This window comes from Erpetoichthys calabaricus, chromosome 3 (genome assembly GCF_900747795.2).
Source record: "Erpetoichthys calabaricus chromosome 3, fErpCal1.3, whole genome shotgun sequence".
NCBI classification, from domain to species: Eukaryota; Metazoa; Chordata; class Cladistia; order Polypteriformes; family Polypteridae; genus Erpetoichthys; species Erpetoichthys calabaricus.
Window position 1 is genome coordinate 64,581,252 of NC_041396.2, and position 25,429 is coordinate 64,606,680.

The window sequence follows — 25,429 nt, forward strand, 5'->3', positions numbered from 1 at the left end:
CAGTGTCTACCCTTTTGGTATTGCTGTACCAGTTTTTCTTATTCAAGTATATCAGGTTGAATAAGGAGTATTTGTGAACAATAATCCTCAAGCATTTACAATGGAGTTTGAACCCTGAAACTGGCCAAGACCCTCAGTAATAACCACCTGTTTTTTTCAAAGCCTCTCAAATATACTGTACTTTAGCCAATATGATTGGGGTCACTACAATATTACAAGGAGAATCTTCACACAAATCTGCAGAATGAGTCAGGATTCTTAGTTTGTAATACCTTGAGTTAGGATGGAGGCTGGGCATGATTTTTTTATTAAATATAAATATATATAGTAATTCAGTGTTTTCATTAAACAAAAAGCCTCAGAGGCATTTACTGTTTATTTTGTTGTCCATTTGTAAAGGCACAGTGTCAGGTGTTCCCCATAGATTGATGGCTGCCTGTATATGTCAGGTGTTGCAACATTTTGGCAGTTACTGCAGACACCAGATCTTTCTTCTTTTTTGTTGTGGTGATGACAGTGACAACACTATCACACATGGTGACAGGAGAGAAGGCACTGGTTTCCCCAACATAAACAGTTTAGGGACTGAGTGAAATGTCTTAAGTCCAGGTTTAAAGATCAAACTGTAAATGATACCTCTTCACCAAAGTCAGCTGTGCAGACACAATCTTTTTGTTAATTTGTTTATAGTCACTGTTATAAGAAAGAAAGAAAAAAAAAAAGCTTTAGTAGTACATGATGAGTTTAAAAACGGACAAAAACAGCTGGAAAAAGAAAAATCAGAAATGATGAAAAAAGGATGGGCTGCAGCAAATTTTAATTTTCTATGTTTTATCTGTATTTAAAAGATTAAAGAAAATAAAGCAGAATCTGTATGGAATATATGCACAAATGATATCATAAGGGGCAATGTCTATGAAAAAAGTACAGAATATAAACAGCATGTGACGGTGAGCTCTGGGTATTGGCATTCTTATGATACATTCCTTGATACTGAGTTGTTAGCTAAGAAAACATGAAAATACTTATCATGATTGACACTATGAGGTTTCCTCTTTTGATACTGTATATCCGCCTCCTACCATTAAATGACATATGAAAAAATAGCAAGAAGAAATAAAAATCTAAAATTGTTCTGGGATTCTAGAAGTGTTATATCACAGAAAGCTGCCATGTCCAGTAGAACAGCCTGACAGTTCACCATGGAGTAAAGTTTATTTTTTTCAGTTTCAGTAAGTATAAAATGAAGGCTTGTGTGGCTTTCGTCCAAATGAAAAGAGTGATTACTGAGAGGACAAGACGGTTGACAAATGGTTACTGCTGCCAACATTCTAGGACTGGATCTCACACCCTGTCACTGCCTCTCAGATGTTGCATATTCTTCTACTATCTACGTGCATTTTGTGTGTGTGTGAGTGGAAAGCAAACTCAAGGATGAAGGAGATTAAATGTGTAGAAGAACATTCTTTGCAGTAGTTGTAGAAAGTACATTTAATTGATGAGGGTCTCCTGAGGCTCCAGCTGTATAATTTATAAAAATAAAGGAAAAAATATGAGATCAACAGAATTTGGTGATTACTGGTAGCACTCACAGATGACATCTAATCACAGGTAGAGTTTCAAAAGTCTGGACTTAGAAAGTTGCCCATACTGTACAAATTTAACTGTTTGCAAGAGTAACATCATCCACTTTTATCTGTCTAAGCAGGTTAGAAAATGACTGACTGATTGATTCTACAGTGGATAAAGGGGGAAGTCGAGAAAGGAAAAACAAATTCGAATGAAGACAGTCACTAATTTGTAAGTGACTGAACAAAAGTTTATATACTGAATTGAACTCGTATTTATCACAGAGCTATTTGAACATACAAAACTAAAGTGCTATTAAGTAATTCTCTAAGGGTTGTATTGCCTTGTCCACAGCAGAAACTAAATACTGGCTATTTTATAAAAGGGAACACATATGGTTTGCTTTTAAAAGTACAACTAACATCAAAGTTAAGGATTCAAAATACCAAATGTATTAATGCCATGATTTCAATGAATTCTGAACTGCCAAGTTCCTATGTTCATATGACAGTTTATAGGTAAAGGCATACACAATTACTTGTACATAAAATAAGAGATAGTAGACTCGCTTTCTACAGTAATACAAGTACTATGAGAGCCGTTCAGTTATTACTCCAGACAGAATTACAGCACCGCCAAATTTCCTGATTTATCTGTGCAACAATGACCTCCTAAGACAGGGGGAGTTTCTTTTTATTTCAAATAAATTATAATATAATACATCCCTGAGAATAAAGTGCTGCCTGACACTATTTCTGCCAACCTAACACTTTTAACTGTATTCATTCTTCCTACCAGTAAGAAACTTTACTTTCATATATACATAATGGCCAACTGGAAGGCTCATTCAAGACTGATGCGTTTAGGAGAGAAGGAAGTGAAAATGTAGTGGTACACACTTTAAAAGCTGTGTTCAATAATAAGTCTGTGCAATTTGTGATGTGTAGTAAAAAAGAAAGAAATGTAGGCTGATGATTACAATAAGTAATGTGGATAGAAAATATACTGTGGACAATAATTTCTGCATTAAGGGAAACCTTCTGTTTAGAGTTTTCTCACCAAAGGCCAGGAACATCTCTACTATTGTACAAGCTAATACTGTACAATAAAATTTGTCAAATCCAAAGTTGATAATGCCTGAGATACATCGGCATCTTACCTACAAAGGCGGGGTCGGACTCGGGTAATGTTTTCAAAGATTACACAATTAAGTTTTGACTACTGAAATGCAGAATTCACAGCTAAGACTGCGGACTAAAATTAACCCAACTATTACTGCAAAGGTCAGCATCTGCAATAAGTTAAACACCTGCACATCATTGAAATTTAAAAGATTTCAAAAATATATTATGTTCAACTTGAGAAATAGTTCATTTTCTGTATGCTTTAAGACAACAAAATGCACCATATAATTTGCAGTGGGTTGTGAAAAAATCAGACTTGTTTAACAAATATAGATAAGGTATATTTTTTCTTATACTCTTCTATCTACATATTTTCATACAAAAATACTGGACTAAAATAAATTGCTGCTAAGTAGAAAGTTGCAGTTTCTGTGAAATGAATAGTGACCTGGAGCACTTTTACTTCAGCATTCCCTGTCAGAAAATAAAGACTCAGAAAGGAGTAAACACCCTTGGCCACGGCAACAACTAAGGTTTTATAAAACGTTTGGAATGAGTTTAAAAAAAAAAAAAAAACACAATCAAGAAAATATCTCATGCAATGAAGGTCTATTCAGTAAATAACTACTATTTTTTTCCACTTTTATTCCCAAACCAGTGGTGGCTTTCATTTTGTGTAATTTGAAACTGCTTTGTATGCAAAAACTTTTTGTGATGAATTGATAAAAGAAACAAGGAAGCTCACAAGAAAAAAATTCCAAATGGATGACAGAAATAGACAGGTTCTGATGACTTGCCTAAAGCAAAACTTAAAGGCAACACCCAAAATCTCAGACCCAAGCCTCCCCCACCCACCACTTTATTTATACAACTTTCCATATGTTATATTTGTGTCCTCAAACCACTGCTACTCAGACAAAGCAAATTTAAAGTCCAACTCCCCAAGCACAAACTCCATGATTAATGGTTTTTGTTTTATGTTTGTGGAATTTCAAGGGACCCTCATTTTGTCTTTTACTTTTAATGAAGTGTATCATCAGGTGTTGTGTATCTAAGGCGCTAGGACTTCATGACTGTACAGGTATTCTGTGATTGTGGTGATCCTGTTAGGACTTCTTCCCTTATAAACAGGAACTCTGATGACCCGATGTTCAATCATATAACACAGCGGCCCGTAAAGAAGCAGGCCCTTCCTGTCATTCACATTTGAATCTACTTATTACCAACTGCTTGCTTTTAAACAGTAGAACAATAAATACACTGAAAATGAGAAATGTTACAAAAGAAAACCTTCTAGCTTGTTTGGCTAGGTAAGTTGTTCAAATATCTAATTCAGATTCTTTTTAAAAGTTATCACACTGTTTACTTCAAATATAGGATTTCATATTTTGTATTGAGTCCTGTTGTTTCTTTTGAGTGATTCCTTCTTTAAAGAATTGTACAGGATCAGGGTCACCTTGAAAATTGTAATGACCCAAGTTAGATCCCCTTGTAGCTAATTTTACTCAGTAAGGAGGTTTATCTTCTGTAGGCATCAGTGTAGGACAGGCTCCTTAGTCCTGGGTACACAGGATTGCTCTTCTCTGCATTTCTTTCAGGGCTTCTGAACCTGACCAGAATTGTACACCATATTCCAGGTGCAGTCTTAATAGAGCTATATAAAGTCTGATGCAGATTTTGCTAAAGTTCCCTCTGAAGATTCATTATGCATGCACAAATTGACTGCAAAAGTATAAAATCTTAGCTTAATAAGGAACTTAAAACATAAAAGTAAAATATGAAAAAAGTATGTTTATAAAAAAAAAATTGTTTTAAATAAAATATATCTTCAATTGAGAGTCTGGAATACAGTGAAAACATACTGCCCTTTGTCATGATGTATGGTACCTGTAAGCTACACTGTTCACAAAACAGCAGGAAAATGAAAAAGGAGTTTAAACAGCATTCTGAGTAAAGCCAAAACAGTTCAGTTTCACTGTCCTTAGTAAAAGCAGGTGAGCTTTCGAAGGAAGCCTTTTCAGATATTGGTTGCTAACAGGGAGTATTCCAAAACTGCCTTGATGGTATTTTAAATCTACAATCTTAAATTGCTTTATTCTTGTGACTGTCATATATTAAGTGAGTGTGTGAGAGAAAGAGCGAGAGAGTGAGAAATATAAATTAAAAACCAATTTTATATAAATGTATACTGATTAAATTGGATTTTTGTTAATTAAGAATGAAAAGGTATACTGATATTATGGATTAACGACAGAAATACTAAAAAACAGGATTTTATTTGAATGAATGTTCATTTGTCTCATTTTGGTTACCTAAATGCATACTTTTTTTCAAGCTGTTATATATAAGGAGTATCAGTGCTAAAACTTAATACTGCTGGTTTCTGTCATAAATCCTCTTACTTTCCTCAAATCATACTTAACACTTGACCAATAAATATTCCACTGGATTCTTTTTCTGTAGTTCACTTTCCTCCAGCAAGAATCCTTTTGTCACTGTGATACATATTTACAGCACAGTTGGTCAGATTGCACTCCCACTAGTGGTCTTAAATATAGGAGAAAGAATTAAATTTAACAGCTCTTTTGATCAAGGCATTTATGGGTTTTAGAAAAGTATTACTCTAAATTCTTCATCAACTAGAGGAGGACTAACCACTGTAAATAATAACAGAATGTGCAACTATCAAATACCAAATCAAGTCTTTGCTTGTTTGCACCTTTGTTTTACAATAAAACACAATGTATTTTTGTTGTGCTCAACATTTTCTTCTTTTGTGTGTGTGTGTCAGGCTAAAACTGGATGAAATTTCATTACAAAGCCAAGAGCTGCCCAGTCTTGTGTCTAGGAGACTTTGCTTCACGTTGCATTCTGCCAGTTAGAAGTCCGATTGTTCTTAACATTGGAGTACTTCACCTGCTCAGGCTATCACCGCGGCAGCCCCAGTCATCACCCCACAACTCACTGTGCCAGCAAAGTCAGAAAATGGGTAGTCATACCACTCGAATCAAAAAAGTGTATAATATTTTGTTTTCCTAAGATATTATATGATTTCTACAGCCTTGAATGATGTGTTTAAAAATATTAGACGTAACTAAATAAAATAAAGCAATTATTATGTGATTGTAGCATAGATTTTCAGCTTTAATTTAAGGGGTTCACCAAAAATATCATATGAGTCGTTTAGGAAAGATAGACATTTTTCAGCATAGCCTTGCCAAAAGTACTGTATATGGCCATTTGACTGACAAGCTGGTCCATAGCCAGGTTGGTGCAGTTCCCTCCATATTTCATTAACTATTAAAAAGGTAAAAGGTCTGGAATTGATTCCAAGTGTGGAATTTGCATTTGGAAGCTGTCACTGTGAACTCGCAATATGAGGTCCAAAGAACTTTATATGCAAGTGAAAACAGTCCATCATTAGACAGAGAAAACAATCAAACCCTTTAGAGAGATTGTAGAAACACAAGGAGTGGTCAAATCAACCATTTAGTCCATTCTTAAAAAGAAGGAACACAATGGTGAACTGAGCAACACCAAAAGGTCTAGAAAACCACAGAAGACAACTATGCTGGATGATTGCAGAATTCTTTCCTTGGTGAAGAGAAACCAATTCACAACATTTACCCAAACCAACAACACTTTCTAGGCGCCACACCTATCATTGCCAAAGTCTACAATCAAGAAAAAACTTGTCAGAAAACATTTTATAAAAGCCTGTCCAGTTCTGGAACAATTTTCTTTGGACGATGGAAATGAAGATCAATATATACCAGAATGTTAGAAAGAGTATGGAGAAAAGAAGAAACAGCTCATGAACTGATGAATACCACATCATCTGTAAAACATGGTGGAGGCAGTTTTATGGTATGGTAATGCATGGCTGGGAAGGGAAGTCAGTGACTAGTGTTTATGATATGACTGCTGGCAGAAGTAGCAGGATAAATTCTGAAGTGTACAGGGCTATACTTACTATCTGCTCAGATTCAGCCAAATGCTGCAAAACTGATAGGACAATCCTTTACAGTACACAATAATAAACCAACATATACTGCAACAGCAAACCAAGTACTTTTCAAGGCAAAGAAATAGAATATTCTTCAATGGTCAAGTCAAATCAACTGACCTCAACTCCATTGGACATGCATTTCACTTGCTGAAGACAGCTGCAGTAAAGGCCTGGCAAAGTGTCACTAGGGTGGAAAGCCAGCACTTGGAGATTGCCATAGGTTCAAAACTTCAGGCAGTCATTCACTGTAAAGGATTTTTAACCAAATATTGGAAATGATCATTATATTTATGATTATGTTATCCAAATACTTTTGAGCCCTGAAAATAGGGGAGCATGTATAAAAATGTGTGTCTTTTCCAAGCAGATCATTCAATATTTTTCCTAAACCCCTCGAATTAAAGGTGAAAGCCTATACCTTCAATCACATATTGATTGGTTTGTTTCAAATTCATTGTGATAGTTTAAAGAGCCAAAATTATGAAAATTGTATCACTGTCCAAATACTTATGGACCTGACTGTATTCCCTATACCTAAAGGGATTTTCCACAAGTACTCCATGTTCCTTCCTCATCCCAAAGACAAGATTACTGTGTCTAGATTGGCCATGTGTGAATGAGTTTGCCTTATGATGGACTGGTGTTCTATCCAGGCCTGTTCCTTACTCTCTATCCACTATTGTCACAACAGGCTTTGGCGACCAGTTTTATATATATTATATATTATATATTATATATATATATATATATATATATATATATATATATATATACATACCATATATTTGAAAAAGTGGGTTTAGTAAACAGAAAGATGCTTATTCAGTAAGTAAATGTTTATTCAGGGGCTAGGACATGTAAGAATATAGCTTACTGTAATGACTATTTTACTAGCTACAGATTGCTTACAATAACCACAAGCTTCTTAAAAGGTTTTACATTGCTTAAAATTAAGATACCTTACACTCCAACCTATTAGCTTATTTACAAAAATGAAACACTTTAGACAAAATGCCCACAAACAAGTCAGTGATTTTTACATAATGTGTATTTGTTGGTCAGTCATACCATGATAAAATAAAAAATTAATAGAGAAGCATTGTTTTACATTTGTGATTTTACTGACAAAAGTTTAAAAGAGGCATCAGGTAGTATGCAAATTCAAAAGGCAATGCGTAGGCCTCAATTACATCCTGAGGTAAAATGTCTTCTGTATGGAGTTTGTATATTTTATTCTGCTTCTAATGGTATGCAGGCTGACTAGCTACTCTACACTGGCAGGCAGTATGTTCATGTGGCTAAGACATTTTAGGATTTATCCTCTACAGTCCCACTTGTCATTCAGTTCATGCCCCAGATATCTGCTCTAGTGCATTCACAAAGAAGCACTTGCAAACACTTGTTTGTTGTGGGCCCACAGCTTGTGATGGCAGGTGATGTTTTTTTCCCCCCCTAATGTCACACTTTCTGATTTACTGATTATATTAGTGAATTACGTAAATAACGATTTTCAGATTTTTTTTGTCTTGTTCCTATTTGTTGTGCATATTGACCAATGCTCTGTTCTTCACTACATTTATAGATTCATTCTTGTTCCTCTTCTGTTGTGCGATTTTTCTAATCCTGCTTCATTCACTAATCTGATTCACAGACACAGTCTTAATCAGTGTTATCAAAGTGATCCATGCTACTTAAGGTGGAGTGCTCAATGTAAAATTGTTAACATTGTCCATATGTGAAGCTAAGGGTGCAAGTACCTCTAAAATCAAAGGAACAACAGTACAGTACATGTGCTGGATGCAGTTCATTCTGCCAGGCTTGCTGCCTTGTACTGCCTAGTCTCACTGGGACAGCATTCCTTGATACTATGTTAAGCATTCTGAAATATCTAATTAGAAAAGAAACAGCTAACTGAGTACCACAAAAATAAGCTTTATTACACAATCAGCTGTGAGCAAGACTGCTTTCATTTTGAAAAACACAGAAATATCCATTCATTTATACAGGAGTGTATGGAGCCAAGATCTTTCATTACGGCATCAGTTATTCCAAAGCACATAAAGTAGACACTACAACATTAAAATGTGCAAGCTCACAGTTTATCTATCTTCTGGGAGAAAACAATTGTAAATATTGTTTTTCCTACTGTAAGCTTTAGAACTATTTAATAAATTTAAATACTGGTTAAAAAACATCTATTACTAACTTCAAATCATTATCAGAACATTCCTTTAGGAGCTCAGACTGCCCAATGCATCGTTTTCAGTGAACATAATTACAAAAAAAATGTATGGCAACAGACACGGCACAAACATTTTCCAGGGAATACCATATTAATATTAGATTCAAATCACATTTTCTATATATTATATATATATAAATATATTAGAATAAGCTAAAATTAGTTGGAAAGAGGGAAAAGCGTGAAGGTGGCAGGTCTCAGATATTTGACAAAACTAGCCAAACCTGAAAATTATGCAGTATTTCTTTGATCTGTAGTATGCTCATGAACAGGCTGGCATGCTACAAGCTAGTCAGTGAAACAGTGAAAGGTTTAAATAGTACAGGTGGGGACAGACAACAGTGTAACATTACAAAGGTACACTAGACCGGCATACACACGCTACAAAACCAACTGTACATATGGTTCCCACAGGCAGTATCACATTTCAATGAACAGGCTTCCTTTAACAACGGTGAATTTGAATCTCATTCCTCAGAATGTCTTTACTTAGTTAATTGATTCATATACTATAGGAATACCATGGAAAATATCAAAACAGATCCCAACAAGTGCTGTGAAGAATTCTATATACAAGGGTGTTAATTTATAAGGTTAATTTAAATGATTTTTACATTTTGCAGTGGAACACTACATTTAAATTGGAAGAATAATGGATGATCAGTACAGACTAAGCAAAATGATTTTATGCTTTGAATTATTACAGATATAAGATGAACATTTTTCAAACATGTCAATACATAGTATAGTAGAAAAGGTTGAAGACAGTCCTTGGCTGGCTAACTTTTGTTAGTTTTGTAAAAAGACAAATACTACCAAAAAGTTTTTGAAGATAGTAAAGGTAGTAACATTTATGAAAATAAAGCACAATTACTTTTACTTACACATAATGTGTTATTTGTTTTATTTAAATCAGTTGTTAAATGTATTGCAACTTCACTTATTAAATTAATGAATGTTAGTCAAGAATACCCAGGACACATCTTAGGCTGGTATGAGTATATAACAATACCTGTTAGCTCATTGAAGCATGCAGGTGGAAGAATTTGCTGTCCTTTGTAGATGTTACCCAGCAATGAGCTAAACTGACTTTTTAATAAAACAACATATTTAGGCAGCAGTCAAAATAAATATGATAATCAAAGTTCTGCCTATTGTAAAGAGGACTGACAGTTCTGACTGAAATTTATTTTGTTACATGTTGTCATATATAAAACATCACGACTCCATGTTGGATTACACCATATCAAAAATATTTTGTGTTCTTTAAGGCAAAATTGAATTAAATCAGATGCATTTAAAAGTGTTTGTGCAAGGTGTATTCATAAAATACTTAATTGAAAACATTGTTTAACCCAGTTTAAACAAAGCCTTTCGGGACACTTCCAGTTATTTTACTCATTTATGAACAAAAAAACCTACAATTTCTTGAAGTATTTCATGTTAATAGGTTTTTAAAAAGACTTTATTACTAAGATAGTTGATAGTCGATGTCCAAAAATCGATGTCCAAAATCTACACACCCATGAAGCAGTAATGCATTCAACTTAAGTGTTTTTGACTGCAGTATAACGGTCTCTTTGAATATCTGTAACTGAAAGCTGTGATGAATGAAGAAAGCACTATTAATGTATAATGGCATGCTTTATTTATACTGACCAATATAAATACTACAAAACAGGATTATAATTAAGCCGATTTAATAACAGGCTTAATTATAATACTCACAAAGGAAAAAGGGAACTAATGCAAAATTTATCTTTACAACCTTTGCATTATTCAAGCTGTTTAAACTTTGAGAATATTAATAGTGTAAATACAACCGGATAAAAGTAAACATAAAATTAGGATTTAGTATTATTATCATAGTAAAGACTATGGTGCCTTTTAATGTATCGTATAAACAGAAATGCTTTCATCAGCACCCACAGCTTATTAACCACCACAGGTATGAGGACACCTTCTAAGAACTCAGCCTAACATGGGGTTGCTTTGGGATTTGCTATGAACCTTTTCATAAAGCACTTTGCAAGTGCTTGAATTCCAGAAGTTAAGCTGCCAGTATTCTTCCTGGACTCCAAATGAAACTTGTGGAACCCAAATAAGGCATGATCTTAACAAATAAAAGTTCAAAGATAGCCACTGTAATCTTCTGAAACCCATAACATTAGAATTTTTAAGAAATCTTCTCAATGCATCCTGTAGTACAAAGGAGCACTCCATGACCTTCAAAAATGCATTTTTAATTACCTACCTGATTATGCATTCAAGTACACGTTTAACTAGAGTTAGTTTTACAGATTAGTCAAAACATATTGCATAATTAACCAATTTATTACGCAGAATAGACAACCGGGTATTATGGAATAAAACTTGTGCCAAAATTAACTAATTACAATGGCAATAAGTACAGTGATATACAGTATAATTGAAGAAAACTAGGATGCACTTTCCTTATTAACAGTGTATAGGTGTATATTATATATATAAATATACAGGTCAAATCCCGTTATAGTGAATACCAAAGTAACAAAATTTTCAGAATAATGAATACTTTTTGTTGGCCCAGACAAACGTTCATACAGCATCATGTTTAACAGGCTTCGTTTTAAAGAAATGTAAATTTCGGTATAATGAAAGTTTTTTCAACCAAAAATGGCCATCGTAGATAATAATGTGATGTAAAAAATGCTTAATGCCGCAACTATACTTTCGCCGACAGGCTGTCTCTTTCTTGTTAGACCAAAAGAAAGTGACATCTGTTATGAAATTTCTAGTCCAGGGCAGTCTCGGTGAGAGTGTAGGCGCAACATCATAAACATAGCCGAATTCTGAGTCAGTGCTCCACTGAGCATTCGCGTGGGTAATTGTATCATGCGCGGATACAGTACTGTTCAAGTTTCATAGTGCTTCTCTACGTTTTCTTTGAAATTAATAAAAATAAAAAAAAAAACAAAACAGAGAAATAGCGTCAATTTATGATGGAAAAAAAGTTGCATCTAATGTCTCATTTTCAAATAAAATTTTTTGCAGTTTAAGAAGCCCTGTTTTTTTACATAGTTTGTTGTTTTTCACACATTCTGCACAGGTGTCTTTATTGTCAAAGCACAAATGCCCATGGTAGTCTGATAGTGGTCAAGTGACATCGTATCTTTGATTTCTGGTACAACAAATAGTTCTGAGCAGGTATCAGCCACAGCACCCACAGTGGTCATCACTGCTCTTGTGAAAAGAATGGAGATAAATGCCATCAACTCAGAGAGGGAGAGGCAAGTTTGCTGTACCATGTGAACGTCACTAACAGAATAAAACTGAATGATAAAAAAACAAGCGCTAACTTTTACAGGTAGCCAAAATTTACACCGGGTGTTGCAGACTCAAATCACATGTATGTTTTTATTATATTAGAGTAATAATAATAGCAGCTCACTACTCAAAACACAGAGCACCCAGCTTCAAACCCAGAACCTTTGGGTTACAAGGCATCAGTTTTTACCTCTGCACCATTCAAGAATTCATATCAACTTCCTGCCAATTGACATTTGAGCTTGGGTTTTTAACTCATTGACGGCAACATGTAAAATCAACTGTTGGTTCGTTGGTTATATTCTTCAATATAAGTTCACATGTTTATTTGATATTTGGACTAAAGTCTTCACACATTATACACTTCAGGTCATTATTAGTATAACATGGAAAAAGTTTCTGCTTTAGGTATATTGTCAACATTTCTTGCCTTGCATTTCCTGTCATCCTACACTTACACAGATCATCGTAGACACGGAACACACATGAAATGTTTGTATTCCAAATAACGATATATTATTTACCCTATACACCTCCAGGCACCTCACTGCCATCACACTTGAGCTCTGAGAATTTTGAGATGGACTCAGCTTCATTGGTGGGGGGTGGGCTAGCAGGCTGCTTGCTGCTTTTGCTGACTGACACATTTGCAAAACAAAACACGCTGATGGAGAGGTGCGAAGGAATTTAAGGAGGCCCAGGATTACGAGTTTTTTCGTAGGCTTCAGGGATTCTAGCGTTAATGCAATGCTACCAGAATCTCCATTTGCCCTACTCAAAGTCAGTGTCATTTTCTTTTTCACTCCTTGATCCACCAGGAAAAACTAATGCATTGGGCTGCTTTTTATCCTCTCTCTTCACCTGTTTTCTTGTGTATTGACTCAGAAGGAGACAGTGAGATTTTTTTTTAATGAAAAGGATCAGTAAATGAAATGCCATCAAGAATTCAATCCAAAGTTCTTACCAAAAGTCTAGCCAATCTGTTGACAATTTTAAAGCATGATCAAAAAGTTTGTTAACAGAATATTTCTTTTCAAAAAAACATACACTAGCACTGTTCCTATCCACTCTCGGATACTAGGAAGTGTATGGAACGGATCTTTATATCCACACCACTACTTACATGCATAACGTGACCCCTGGGATCAACCCAGAGCTCAGAAAAATGAAATAACCATGATCAAACAAACATGTATTACAAATAGTGCTCAAAAATTATTCAAGTTCTTCAGGAGCTCTTCTTGAAGAAAACATAGGTCTGAGGTGTATTCTTCAAATAATGAAACCCCAAATGAGATGAATACTTTATTCATGATACTTCAAGAATTGTCATGAAAATCTAATGCACAGCACCTATCATAACAGAGCCATCATCCTGGAGTGTAGATTCTAAATGCAGTCATCGGGCTTCAGGAGTAACCAAGTATGAAAGTGGGCCAGGACATATGGAACATGAGTGCCCCCATTAATGACCTTTGAGACCATAGCCTTTCCAGTGTACTACGTATTCCGCCCTAGGACCACACCACCACAAATCAGGTACAGACTAAATTTCAAACTCTTGAAACCCAAACCATCTAGAAGGAGGGGACGCTTTTTTAACCAGGGAATGCAAATAATGATCTGCGGAAATAATTAATTATAAAACAAAGATGATTAGGGATTCATGATTTAAAGCTCCTGTTTTTACTGAAAAAGATGGTGTAACATATTCCAGTATCCAATCACTATTTGGCTTTCCATTTATCAAATACTCAGGGACTACATTTAAGCAGTTTTTTTTTTTTTTACTTAAGCCCACATTTTCCAATACTAACAGAAAGCTTTATTTTTCTTTAAAGGAATGTTCCACCCAAAAATGATATTGTTTTTGTATATGTTACTTACCCAATATAGTTTGTAGTGGTGGCAAAGAAAAAATTTTAATCTCAACAGGTAGTTTTCGGGGAGTAACTGTTAACAATTTGACCATACGAATGGATAACAGACATGTGGATTATGTAACACAATGAGAATTTGTTTTCTTTTTCTGTGGACATTTTTCACATCATTTGGCACTGTTCAGAAATGGTCAGATTGGGATCCCATTGAAAATGAATCTTCAATATGTAATTTCACCATAAAAACATGAGACAACAAATTTTCTCAGCCACCAATACAAACAGCATGAGGTAAGTAACGTAAAAATTTTTGAGTGAAGAATTCACTCCCACAATTACTCTATACACTTCAATTATATTTCATTCTATTATAAACCCAGTTCCGTTCTGAGTACTTTTATTTCTTTAGCTAAGGATAATACAACATCAAACAAAATAGAGATCAGAAGCCAATTCAGCTAACTATTCTCTGAGTTTTTGTTGCTCTGAATCAATTGATTCAGATTTTGTACTAACTCAAAAAGAATTCAGGCCAATGTTGTTACCAAAGGTCTGACCAATTTGTTGACAAGTTCAAAATGTTAAATCACAGACCTTAATACCAAAACGAAAGTTCATTAATTAGAAAAAAGTTTGTCACAAGAATCACACAACATTGTTTTTTAATCCAATCTCAGATCCCCTAATGATACACACTGTATGACCCTGGATGCTACCCACAGCAATCGCTACTGCAAACCTGCACAAAATGGAGGCATATAAGGTGAAACAAAATGACGTTGAAAATAACATTGAAAAAATATTCAACTTCTTCAGGTATCTCTTAACTGCTTCCATGTCTTTGTCAGTTGGAATGCAAGTAGTGCTAAAGATCTCTGGTAGCCTACCATCTACAATCAGGAAAAAATAATCAACAGCAAATGATTACTCAGTAGGAATGGGTTCAGAATGCTGGTCTTTGTCGTGATTGGCAAGTGACAAAACCATTATGAAAAGAGGCATTTTAAGATTAATAACACTGGCATTAAAAGAGCTATTTGGAAATGTGCTGTTTGGGAAAATGTCCCATTGCTAAATAAAAACAAATAAGACCATTCTGAAAAAGAAAACCTAGAATAATTCAATGTAATGTAACTAACATTACTGAAACAAAGCTGATGAAATTCTATTTTGTAATAATTAGACAACTTTTCTTTAATTTTGCTTTTTTCACTTTCAATTTAATGACTCATTTAAATACAGATTGTAGCTTTTCATGTGATTATTCATTTCATAGTTGCAATTTTATTTATTTCATCTCGACACAGAATGTTACTCCATAATCCCAGAACCTATGGCATATCACTGTGACATGTATTTAGAAAGAATTATCTAGGTGTTTTTTTTTTTTTCTCCCCGTCTTAAACAGATATGGCATATGAAATTGGCTTGTAATGTAATGTAAGCAGATTATGCTCATTCTCTTCCTAGCCTAACGTCCCAACAGAGGGCCAAAAAATTGGGGACGTTTTACATTTTTTGTGGAAACTGGGTGTTAACCAGGACAATTACCATAGTTTCTTTCTTAACTTTAACTACAATCCTCAGTTCATTTTGGTAAATTTCAAAAAGAAACAGGAGGGCAATTCCTCATTTAACAAGCAATAAAGACATTTTTATCCCTTTACTTCAATGCTTGTATAGTGGTGATGCCTTATAACAGGAAGGTTTTTTGCTCTTGGGTTCCACTTACTATTTCTTGAGTATACAATCAGAGTGAACAGTCCTACACTTAAAACACATGTAATGTGTTTTTATTATGAGTTCTCTGCCACAGTATTGTCTGGTTAAATCACATGAAACCTGCACTTGATTATCATGATTAAGAAACTTTAGAGAGGGAAACAGGCTATCAATTGCACAACTGCCATCACAAGCTGCATTGTATAACTGTTATTTTTGTCCTAAATCCTGAAATGGCACATTCTTGCATATGCTGAAGACCTGTCCCTCCAAGCTATCCCTTTGGCAATCTGTCTCTTTGTTTATTCTCCATTCTTCAATTCTCTGGTCCTGCTAGTTCAGAAATGCTTCTCTTATATGTTGGCTCTACCCTTTCGTCTTTACTGAATCCACACCTATAAGAAGTGTATTTCCTTTTGGAGTTAATTTTAAAAATCTTAATGGATTAAGCCCACTTGCTAGTATTTCTTGCTAGATAAATGAAAATAGTATCCACCCCCCCCCCAAAAAAAATTGTCCCTGCATTGAGTACAAAGTAAAACATTCATACAATCATAACATTAGTAAAATGGCATGGCACATTCATTTATAAAAGCTCCCAGATAACCATTTTTTACGAACATACTTAGACAAAGGGGAGTACCAGTAGGCTATTAATTTTATTTAAATAGTTAAAAAAATAAAAAATAAAAAAAAAAAATAAAAAAAAAAAGTTTGAAGGTTATACCAGCATTGTCTGAGCAATGGAAGGGGTCAGGATATAACATACTCTTCATTTAAACAAATTCTAAAAATGTGATTTTATTTAAAAACAGTGCAATTTATAATTAAAGTGTACATTTTTATTGAAACTGTGTAAATAACTCAACATTATTATACAATAGACAAAAGTTTAAGACAAACAAGTTTTTATATTAATCTTACCTAAAAGTAGGTATACATTTAATTAAGGGCATAAACTATCCAGACATTGTTCAAAAGAATTTTAACCCATGGTATTGATTTTTGGAGCTTTGGAAAGCTTGTGGTGTTTAGGCAGCACTTTGTTGGTCCTGATTGGTCCATCCAGGTAGCATCAGTGATACCTATGGGTTGCTTAATGTTATAATTTTTCACTACTCATGTACTTTGTATGCTCCTGCTCAATTTGAAAATTAACACTTTAATCACAACTGCTGTGCTGTTCTGATTCATTCTTAAAATTCTAACATCCAAAAAACCCAAATGAGGAATGTGTGACTAGGCCTATTTCGGTAAACAGTTAACCAAGCAGGGATATGCCCCTTGTTAATGTAAAATCTGTTACCTGTATTTTCTTTTCTTTTTTTTCATTTGAACAATGAATGAGAGCATCCTGTATTGGTAAAATGCAATCAAAAAGTAGCAATTAAAATCCTGGATGAACCAAAGTTCCAAAACTTAATTTTTTTGGATAGTGCTCTTCCAAGTCATGACTGGACAGCTTCTTCCCTTATCCAAATGTTACAGTGACTTGTGGAAAAAGATGCTGCACAATTACTGTTCTTAAATAAGATTAAAAAAATATGAGTGACAATGGGTGAAAATGGATGTTATTCAGAAGCCTGATTAAATTTTTATGGATTGGACTCATTTCAGTTACAAACGTTGTGATAAAGGAGAGCCTGAAAACGTAAAATAGGCTATTTGCTGGCATGGCTTCAAAAAGGCAGTCATTTAAACTGTTAAATATGAACAAATTACCAGCACATTTAAAACACAACCACTCCAATGTGTTGTCTGTGGATGAACTCCAATTTTTCACCATTGGTGTCACCATCTACATTCAAGTGCCTTTGGTTTATTTTTATGATTTTTATAACTAGTTACAACTTGTTGCGCATTATTTACTTGTTACTTATAGGCTACTATTTACACTTAGTCTTTTTTTTTTAATAAGTATAAAAAGGACTTGAACTGTTTTTTAATACAAAAAGGTACCTTGTACTTCTGTGTTTCTACAGGCTACTGTTAATAGTAAAGCGATACACTATTTTAATAAAAGAAAATTGCACGGTTTGTAAAACCACATTCAAACTACTTGTTTAAAAGAAAGAAAACTGACTAAAAGAAAAAAAGCAGACTCCTCTGGTTAGCATTTCAAATTTTGCGAAGAGTTGCTGGTATATTATAGTGCAGAAATATTAAAAGGGCAGCTCTGTTCTAAAAACTGCACCTGCATCATGCAATATGTAATGTTTCATCAAAAATCTTGTTGGAGCATTCAAACCTTTGCAAATGGATATTTGTGGCACACAACTATGTTCTTTGGCTTACATTTATCTTGGATTTGTACATAAACTCCATATATCTGCAGTAAAACAAATGATTTGTACAATGTTTACTAAAAGCTGCGTGTATACTGACAACCTCCTATGTCAGGAAAAAAACTTTTTGGTAGATGGTTTTAGTCTGAAATGTTTTCAATGAATCAGTGGAATCCCAAATTCTTAACAAATGAAAAGGGATGGTTATCTAGAGCTGTACATTTCTTGATCTTACCAGTGTTTGCCATTATCTTTTTATTGTCCTTTATCTTTTAGAATTGTCATTTTCTTTTTTAGTGATAACTATATCACAGCCTTCATTTTTATTTTTTATGGATTTCTTTTGAAATTACTTAAGTCATAAACAAAAAGGCACCAAAGAGCTCATCTATACACTCTACAGGTGACAGAAATTCTATTTAAGATGAATACAATGGATATTGTGAGGCTAATCAAGAAATTGTGTGATATTCATATCGATCTCTGTTAGTGCCAATAGAAAGGACATATTCTAACCTTAAGTGAAATGGTCTGAAATGGAACTGGAAGTACAAAAAAAGAATTGAGTCAAGAGTGAAAGAACAAAAGTATAGCCCATGGTCCTGTGCTACCATCTTCATACTTAAACCATACATTTTACTTGTGGTTTCTATAGTTTTATCTGGAAGTTCAGCAGTTTCTCTTTTTAAAACCAAGGCTACACTAAAGGCTAATAAACTTACGAAAACATAAAACTATGTTTACCACTAATTGACATTGCCAGTTGCCTGTTATTTCGTTTGGGCTTCATAGGGATACAGTAATTTATTAACATCTGGTTTACACAATGCTAAAGCATCATAATACAGTCAATTCAAAGTTTCATTTGGGACTAGCCATTTGGCCATATGTCAAGTTGTCTGTACATCGGTTACAAAGTTTACAGATCACTGCATCTGAGGTTGTCAGGGTCTGGGATGGGTTGCCAGTACTCATACTTTAGCTGTCAAATATGGAGTAGAACAAACCGATTGAGTCTCAGTGTCCACATGCAGGGACTACGAAAGGCAGGGTTTACGCCACTGGTTTGCGAGTAGGTCGTGGTGAGTTGCCTAAGCTAGTGTTTATCAACCTGGGTTGCTGCTGCTGGGCGGTGATCAGTGGTTCAAATAAGTAATCGGCAGCGCTGTACAATATGTTTTCCCATTTCCTAGTGAACGAGTTTCATCAAGGGGGGCCCACAATCTCACTCATTTCACCAAGGGGACAGTTTGCAATTGCTACTCGGTGGGTCGTTAATGAATTTAAAAAGGTAAAACTAGGTCATGGGACAATAAAGGTTGAGAAACACTGGTGTAATGAAAGTGGTGTGGGTTGAAGGCATAAGAATTAGCCATGTGAAGCAACGTCAATCAAAACAAACCATAAAGGGGCTCCAAGAATCCAAAAAAACCATATGAAACCTTAAGAAATAACAATGAAATATTTATTAATGTGGCTGGTTTTTCCAATTCCAAAACATTTTTATCCTATTGTTTTCCTATGGCACTCAGAAGGAAGTACAAATTGCCTCAATTTGGTTGGCCATAAATCGACACGAGTGTACCTACAGTGCCACCTACTCAAACAATATTGTGATCTATTCTGGGAAGAACATTTACACCATTTTGCATTAATACCACACTTAAGGGTGTAGATTTACATACTAACATGAAAAAATGTCATTTTGAATTATCAGAGGCTAAATATTTGTGTTTCATAGTTGCCCAAGGTAAAGTACAGGCCATTGAAAATTGTCCTCATCCAAAAAATAAAAAGTACGTACAAGCTATACTAGGTTTACAAAGCTAGTATCTCTTAAATGTGCTGGGCCTCACACAGACACAGTAAAAATTAAATATGAAGCAAAGTGGAATGGAATTTTAGGCTGGAAATGCACTCCAAGACTTAAAAACGGTCCTTCCATTGATACTAATTCTGGCTTCCCCTAACTTCTCTAAACTTTTTATTCTCCAAAAGATACATCTGAAACAGGTCTGGCAGCAATGGTGGCTCAGATCACCAGTGAAGGGGAGAGACTCCATAATAATATTGAGTAGGAAATCTAATGGACCAGAACGTGAGGCATGCCAATGTGGACAGCGTAACCCCGATATATACATTATCTTTTGGATTACCAACCACCTTAAAAGGGGAACTTCTAAGGAACATTTAGAAATTGCTTGAATCCATAACTTTAGGTTAGATTACACTCTGGCCCATCAGGAAAAGCTAAAAGGATCATGCTAGAAAGGTAAACATTTGGCAGAGCTTATGAGGACTACCTAAATTAAAGGTAACGTAAGTGGGAGTGGTTGTAGGTGCCAGTACATTAAAACATTAGAACAATCAGACGAGAACAGGCTGTTCAGCCCAATAAAGTTTGCCAGTCTTATTCACTTAATTCTTCTAAAAATACATCAAGTCAAGTCTTACTGTCTACCAGGCTACTCTGTAGCTTACTCCAAGTGTCTACGGTTCTCTGTAAACAAAAACTTCCTAATGTTTGTGTGAAATTTACCCTTGATAAGTTTCCAACTGTGTCCCCATGTTCTTGATGAACTAATTTTAAAATAACAGTCTCGATCCACTGTACTAATTCCCGTCATAATTTTAAACACTTCAATCATGCCCCCTGCTTAATCTTCTTTTGCTTAAACTGAAAAGGCTCAGCTCTTTTAATCTTTCCTCATAATTCATCCCCTGTAGACCTGGAATAAGCCTAGTTGCTCTTCTCTGGACCTTTTCTAGCACTGCTATGTCATTTTTGTAGCCTGGAGACCAAACCTGTATGCAGTACCCAAGATGAGGCCTCATCAGTGCATTATAATGCTTGAGAATATCCTCCTTGGACTTATACTCTACACATCATGCTCTATAACCTAACTTTCTGTTAGCCTCCTTAATGGCTTCTGAACACTGCCTGGAAGTTGATAGCATAGAGTCCACTACGACTCCTAAATCCTTCTCATAAGGTGTACTCTCGATTTTCAGACCTCCCATTGTGTATTCAAAAAGTAGACAATACAACTGTCTGTTCTCTCCATGGTTTGGAAGTTGCTGACCAGGCAAAAAAATAATCCAATCTGATTCCAACCACATGCTTGTCTACCTCTCCCACAATAAAGTCATTTCATCTCTGTCTCCAGCCTGGATGGCAACTAAGTTCTGCTATTAACAATATACAGAGTTAGAGCTGAAAGATATTTTTTCCTTTTTGGATATTCAAACCCTGATGTAAGTGTGGCAGTAGCAATGCTTATTTTTGAGGCACAAACTATATTAAGTGCCAAGATACAGTATAGGCCATATTAAAAGTAGAGCAGATTTTTAAAACTAGAGGACTGAAGGAGCAATATATTGCATTAGCAACTGAATTAATAGGCATGACAATGAAACACCATCATAATTGTTTTCACTAATTAGCTCATGTAATGCCATCCACCACTAAAAATCAGTACTGCTTATGTGAACTTATTTGTACATAGTATAAACATAAAAATATCATTATAGTTTCTCACCATTTGACTGCTCCATCATTAAGATGAAAACAATGCAACTGTTTCTGTGGATTGCACACAGTATCAGAACTGTTATAAGGTGTCAAGTTCCAATCTTGATTATGTGTCAGTTTTATGACTTTTTCTGCATGTTGTCCTAGTCACCTTTATAATCTCTTGTTTTTTAGATGCAACAGTGATTCCAGTAACATAAAAATGCATTCATGCATTTCATTTACAATGTCTTTTAAGATTAATATTTGATTGGACAAAACCTCTTCAGAAGCCTCATGTATAATGCCATGCATAGAATTCACACTAAAACATGACATATGGACAAAATGTGGAAATGGGGGTATGCACAAAAAATTCAGATACATAAAACTGTGCATACACCAAGTTCCACATACTTCCCTTTTAGAAATCCCAATGAACGTGAAATTTAATGCACACGCCGAGAGCCACACCCTGACTCCTCCCAGAATTTTGCATATTTTAATCAATATAAACATCACCTTCTGTTCGGTGTTTTGTTAAAAGACAATGGCAAAAACACATGGAAAAAATTAAGAATTTCAGCAAATGCGAAAAATGGACTATTTGTTGACTTAAACAGTGGTAGAAGCAAGAAAAAGAAGTTACGGAGTGATACAGCGTGGCGGAGACACTCGAAAGTTCAAGTTCAGAAAGTCACACAGTTCCCGAAATAAAAAAAGAAGTGGTCTGATATCAAAGTCAACGTGAAAAGGCGAGTCACAGCATGCTGTTTGTTTATTCTGTTTCAGACAATATTACAAAAGCTGACCCCTGTGCCGATGACGCGACTCCATTTGGTGATTCTACTGCCATACCCAGCACATCTTCAGGCGCTGCTGCTGCGCATACACCTCTGTCTTGGAAATCGCTGGGTGATCAACTGGCTGTGGGCTGAAAAATGTTGTTCTGGAGTCACAAAATGCAATAGTGGATGCTGTAAGAGATGTGGACAATGAACTAAGGAATATAAGGGCTGTACTATGTGATATTGACTACAATTTAAATGAATTGGTTAAAAAATAAATGCTGCATCTGATTACCTGTTTTTACATTCAGCTGAATACATTCAAACGAAGTTGTAATGCTGTCCGATTTGGCTGATCATTTGGTGGGTCAGGTTCAGGTTCATCATACCGCATCTCTTCAGGTACAGGCAAGCCACGAGTGTGCCACATTATGAAGCGCGCTACATGCTTGCATAATGCGACACACTTTCTTTGGACTATAGAGCAGCACATTAATAGAGTGGAAATGCTTTCTATTTACACAAGTAAATTCATTCCCTGAAGGCGCCATTATAGTGTAGAGTCGATGCACAGCGGCACAACAGGTTGATTCTCTGCTCTTAACATGGATCTTTGAAGTGACTTGCTGTCTTTAAAAGGACTGCTTGCCTTTTGCTGCACTAGTTGAAAAAAGTACCTGCGACTGTGCGGAGCTGCCGTTTTTATAGGCTCTCCTGCTATAGATGATGTAATGCCAGCTCATTCTTTTGGTGATTCATCCCTGGCTGATGTAACTTGTTCAGCGTAGTTGCAATAGCAATGTGCATGCAACTGACCGCACCGATTATATTTGGAAAATTGGACGAATTGCAGCGAATTGTGCTTTTATGTTTGCCAGTCCAAACACAGTGTTAGGAAACCTTAAATATCTGGATGACAATAGGAAAATACCATCCTATACAGCAGGCATGGCTCGACTCAGTGATTGTATGTGAAATACCCGATCCATTAGTAAGTTTACATTGAAAAGTTCATGTAACTAAAAACCTGAGGGTGGACAAAACTTGCAAGAAGTAGGCAGAGCACACTTCCTAAAAGTCTGCCTTTGTAAAGCCAGTGCCAGTTCAGCACACAGCTCCAAGAGGATAGCTCTTGGAAACCAAAACTGACTTAGAAGCCAGTCATCATCATCTGTAAATACACTCTCTCTACCAATTCTTCCATTTGCAATGTTTTCTAACAATGGTAAAGCAGCAATGGTAGTTGGAATAGCCTGGCCATTCCATGCACCATTATATTGCTACAGAATGATTACAATCAAGTGAATTCAATTTGTAAACGATATGCAATTATTTCAATGTATTTGATAAAGCCGTCATCATGCGTGCAAATATGAAAAAAATAGGTAAACGACACAGAAGCAGTAACACTGCTTTGACGCTGGGTGCTGCCAGTTTGCAACACCGAGCAGAAAAGTGCATACACAAGGTGAGGGGCTACTGTGACAATGTGCTTGGCTTTACACCAAGTTTCATTTTTATACATCTCGAAGAGTGTGTGGAAATGGGCATACGTAACATTTTTGGCTACACGCATCATATATACATGAGGCCCCAGGTCTTAATAAAGGATAAAATATAAGGCAATTTTGGGCCAGGCTAGTAATTTTACCTACCTTTGTTTTTCTATAGGAGCAAGTGCAGTACCTTTCTGATCAGTCACACAAGGAAAGTGTTCTGGGGTCACTAGCAGTAAACAGCACAGTAAAACATTTTTTGCTATAGATAATAAATTGTATAGACATCTTACTCTTGTTTGCAGATTTGGGAAGGAGTATACCAGTAGTTGGTGTCCAGAAACGTATACTGTTTTGATTCTTTGCTGATTAAAAAATTTAAAGTGTGTCCGTGAAAACATGACTTTTGTCCTCTCTCGTTATTCCAGACAAACTGAAAGCTGGAACTAACTGGAGTGGGAGAGACCTTCTCAGACCCAGAAAGCTTAGCAAATTGATCTTCAAGGTTGTTTACAAAACCTGTTAAAAAAAAGTAAATACATAAATGGTCAAATTAAATATGGCAACGGCAATAACAGAAAAAAACAGGGCCAAAGTGGAAACTAAAACAGAAAAATAAGTTAAAGATTCTGACATTACAGAGACTTGAAATTACAAAGTAATAACATCAGGGAAACATGCTGCTGCTAAAGGTCCACTTTCTCCAATGAATTTACAGTATTTTCTGTACAAGTATACCCACCTGAAAGTAAAAAAATTAAAGTTTAAAATCAATAGCACTGCATAAAGTAACAAATAAAATTATTTTATAAAAAGTGAAGAAACATAAAATTTATTTATTCTGCTGATATATTTCTCCTGAGTAACTTACAGAGCATAAGTGCATGTGTAGAACAATTTTGCAGTTCTGTCCATATTTAAGTATGTGCAACTACTCAGGATCATGCAGTATGACAGGTTAGGAGACAGAACTGGCAGGCGTGTATGCACTCTTCCATTTGGCTTTTGAAATGTTGCAGACATTGCCTGCTATGTAGGGGATTCCTATTGAAAAACAAGTTCATGCATATTGCTATATATCAACCACAGAATTTGAAGCCTGAAGGAAATAGTGCTCAGAGTTACCATTTGAAGTACATTAATGAAGGACACTTTGCATTCAAAACATGGTAAGCAGGTAGTAAATATCACTACAGGTGTGAGAACATTAAACTATTAAGCTCTAAATATGCTTTAAAAAGCCAGTTGCACTTTACATCTGAAGTAAAGACAGTAAAAATGAAAATACTTATGGTTCTGCAACATTTTGCTTCTTATATACAGTACATACTTTGTCTAAGTGAATGCATCCTTTATGGTGTCTTGTTTTTACTGTGTTCAAATTTAACTGATCACATCTAATTTTCCTTTACCAGACACCTACTGAAGTGATTGTGTTTAGCCACTAAGATTTCCCTGAAAGGTTCTTGGTTGCATAATGCAGAAATAACCATGGGC

The 25,429-nt window shown here is 35.3% G+C and overlaps 1 protein-coding gene across 1 annotated transcript in view; it reads right to left on the reverse strand.

The window, feature by feature from the left end:
• Positions 1 to 25,429, reverse strand: part of taf1b (TATA box binding protein (Tbp)-associated factor, RNA polymerase I, B) — a 181,575-nt gene that overhangs the window by 5,483 nt on the left and 150,663 nt on the right. Inside the window, exon 14 of the mRNA XM_028796877.2 lies at positions 24,226 to 24,451. Within this exon, the coding sequence (XP_028652710.2) occupies positions 24,226 to 24,451 (226 nt within the window). The remainder of the gene's footprint in view (positions 1 to 24,225; positions 24,452 to 25,429) is intronic.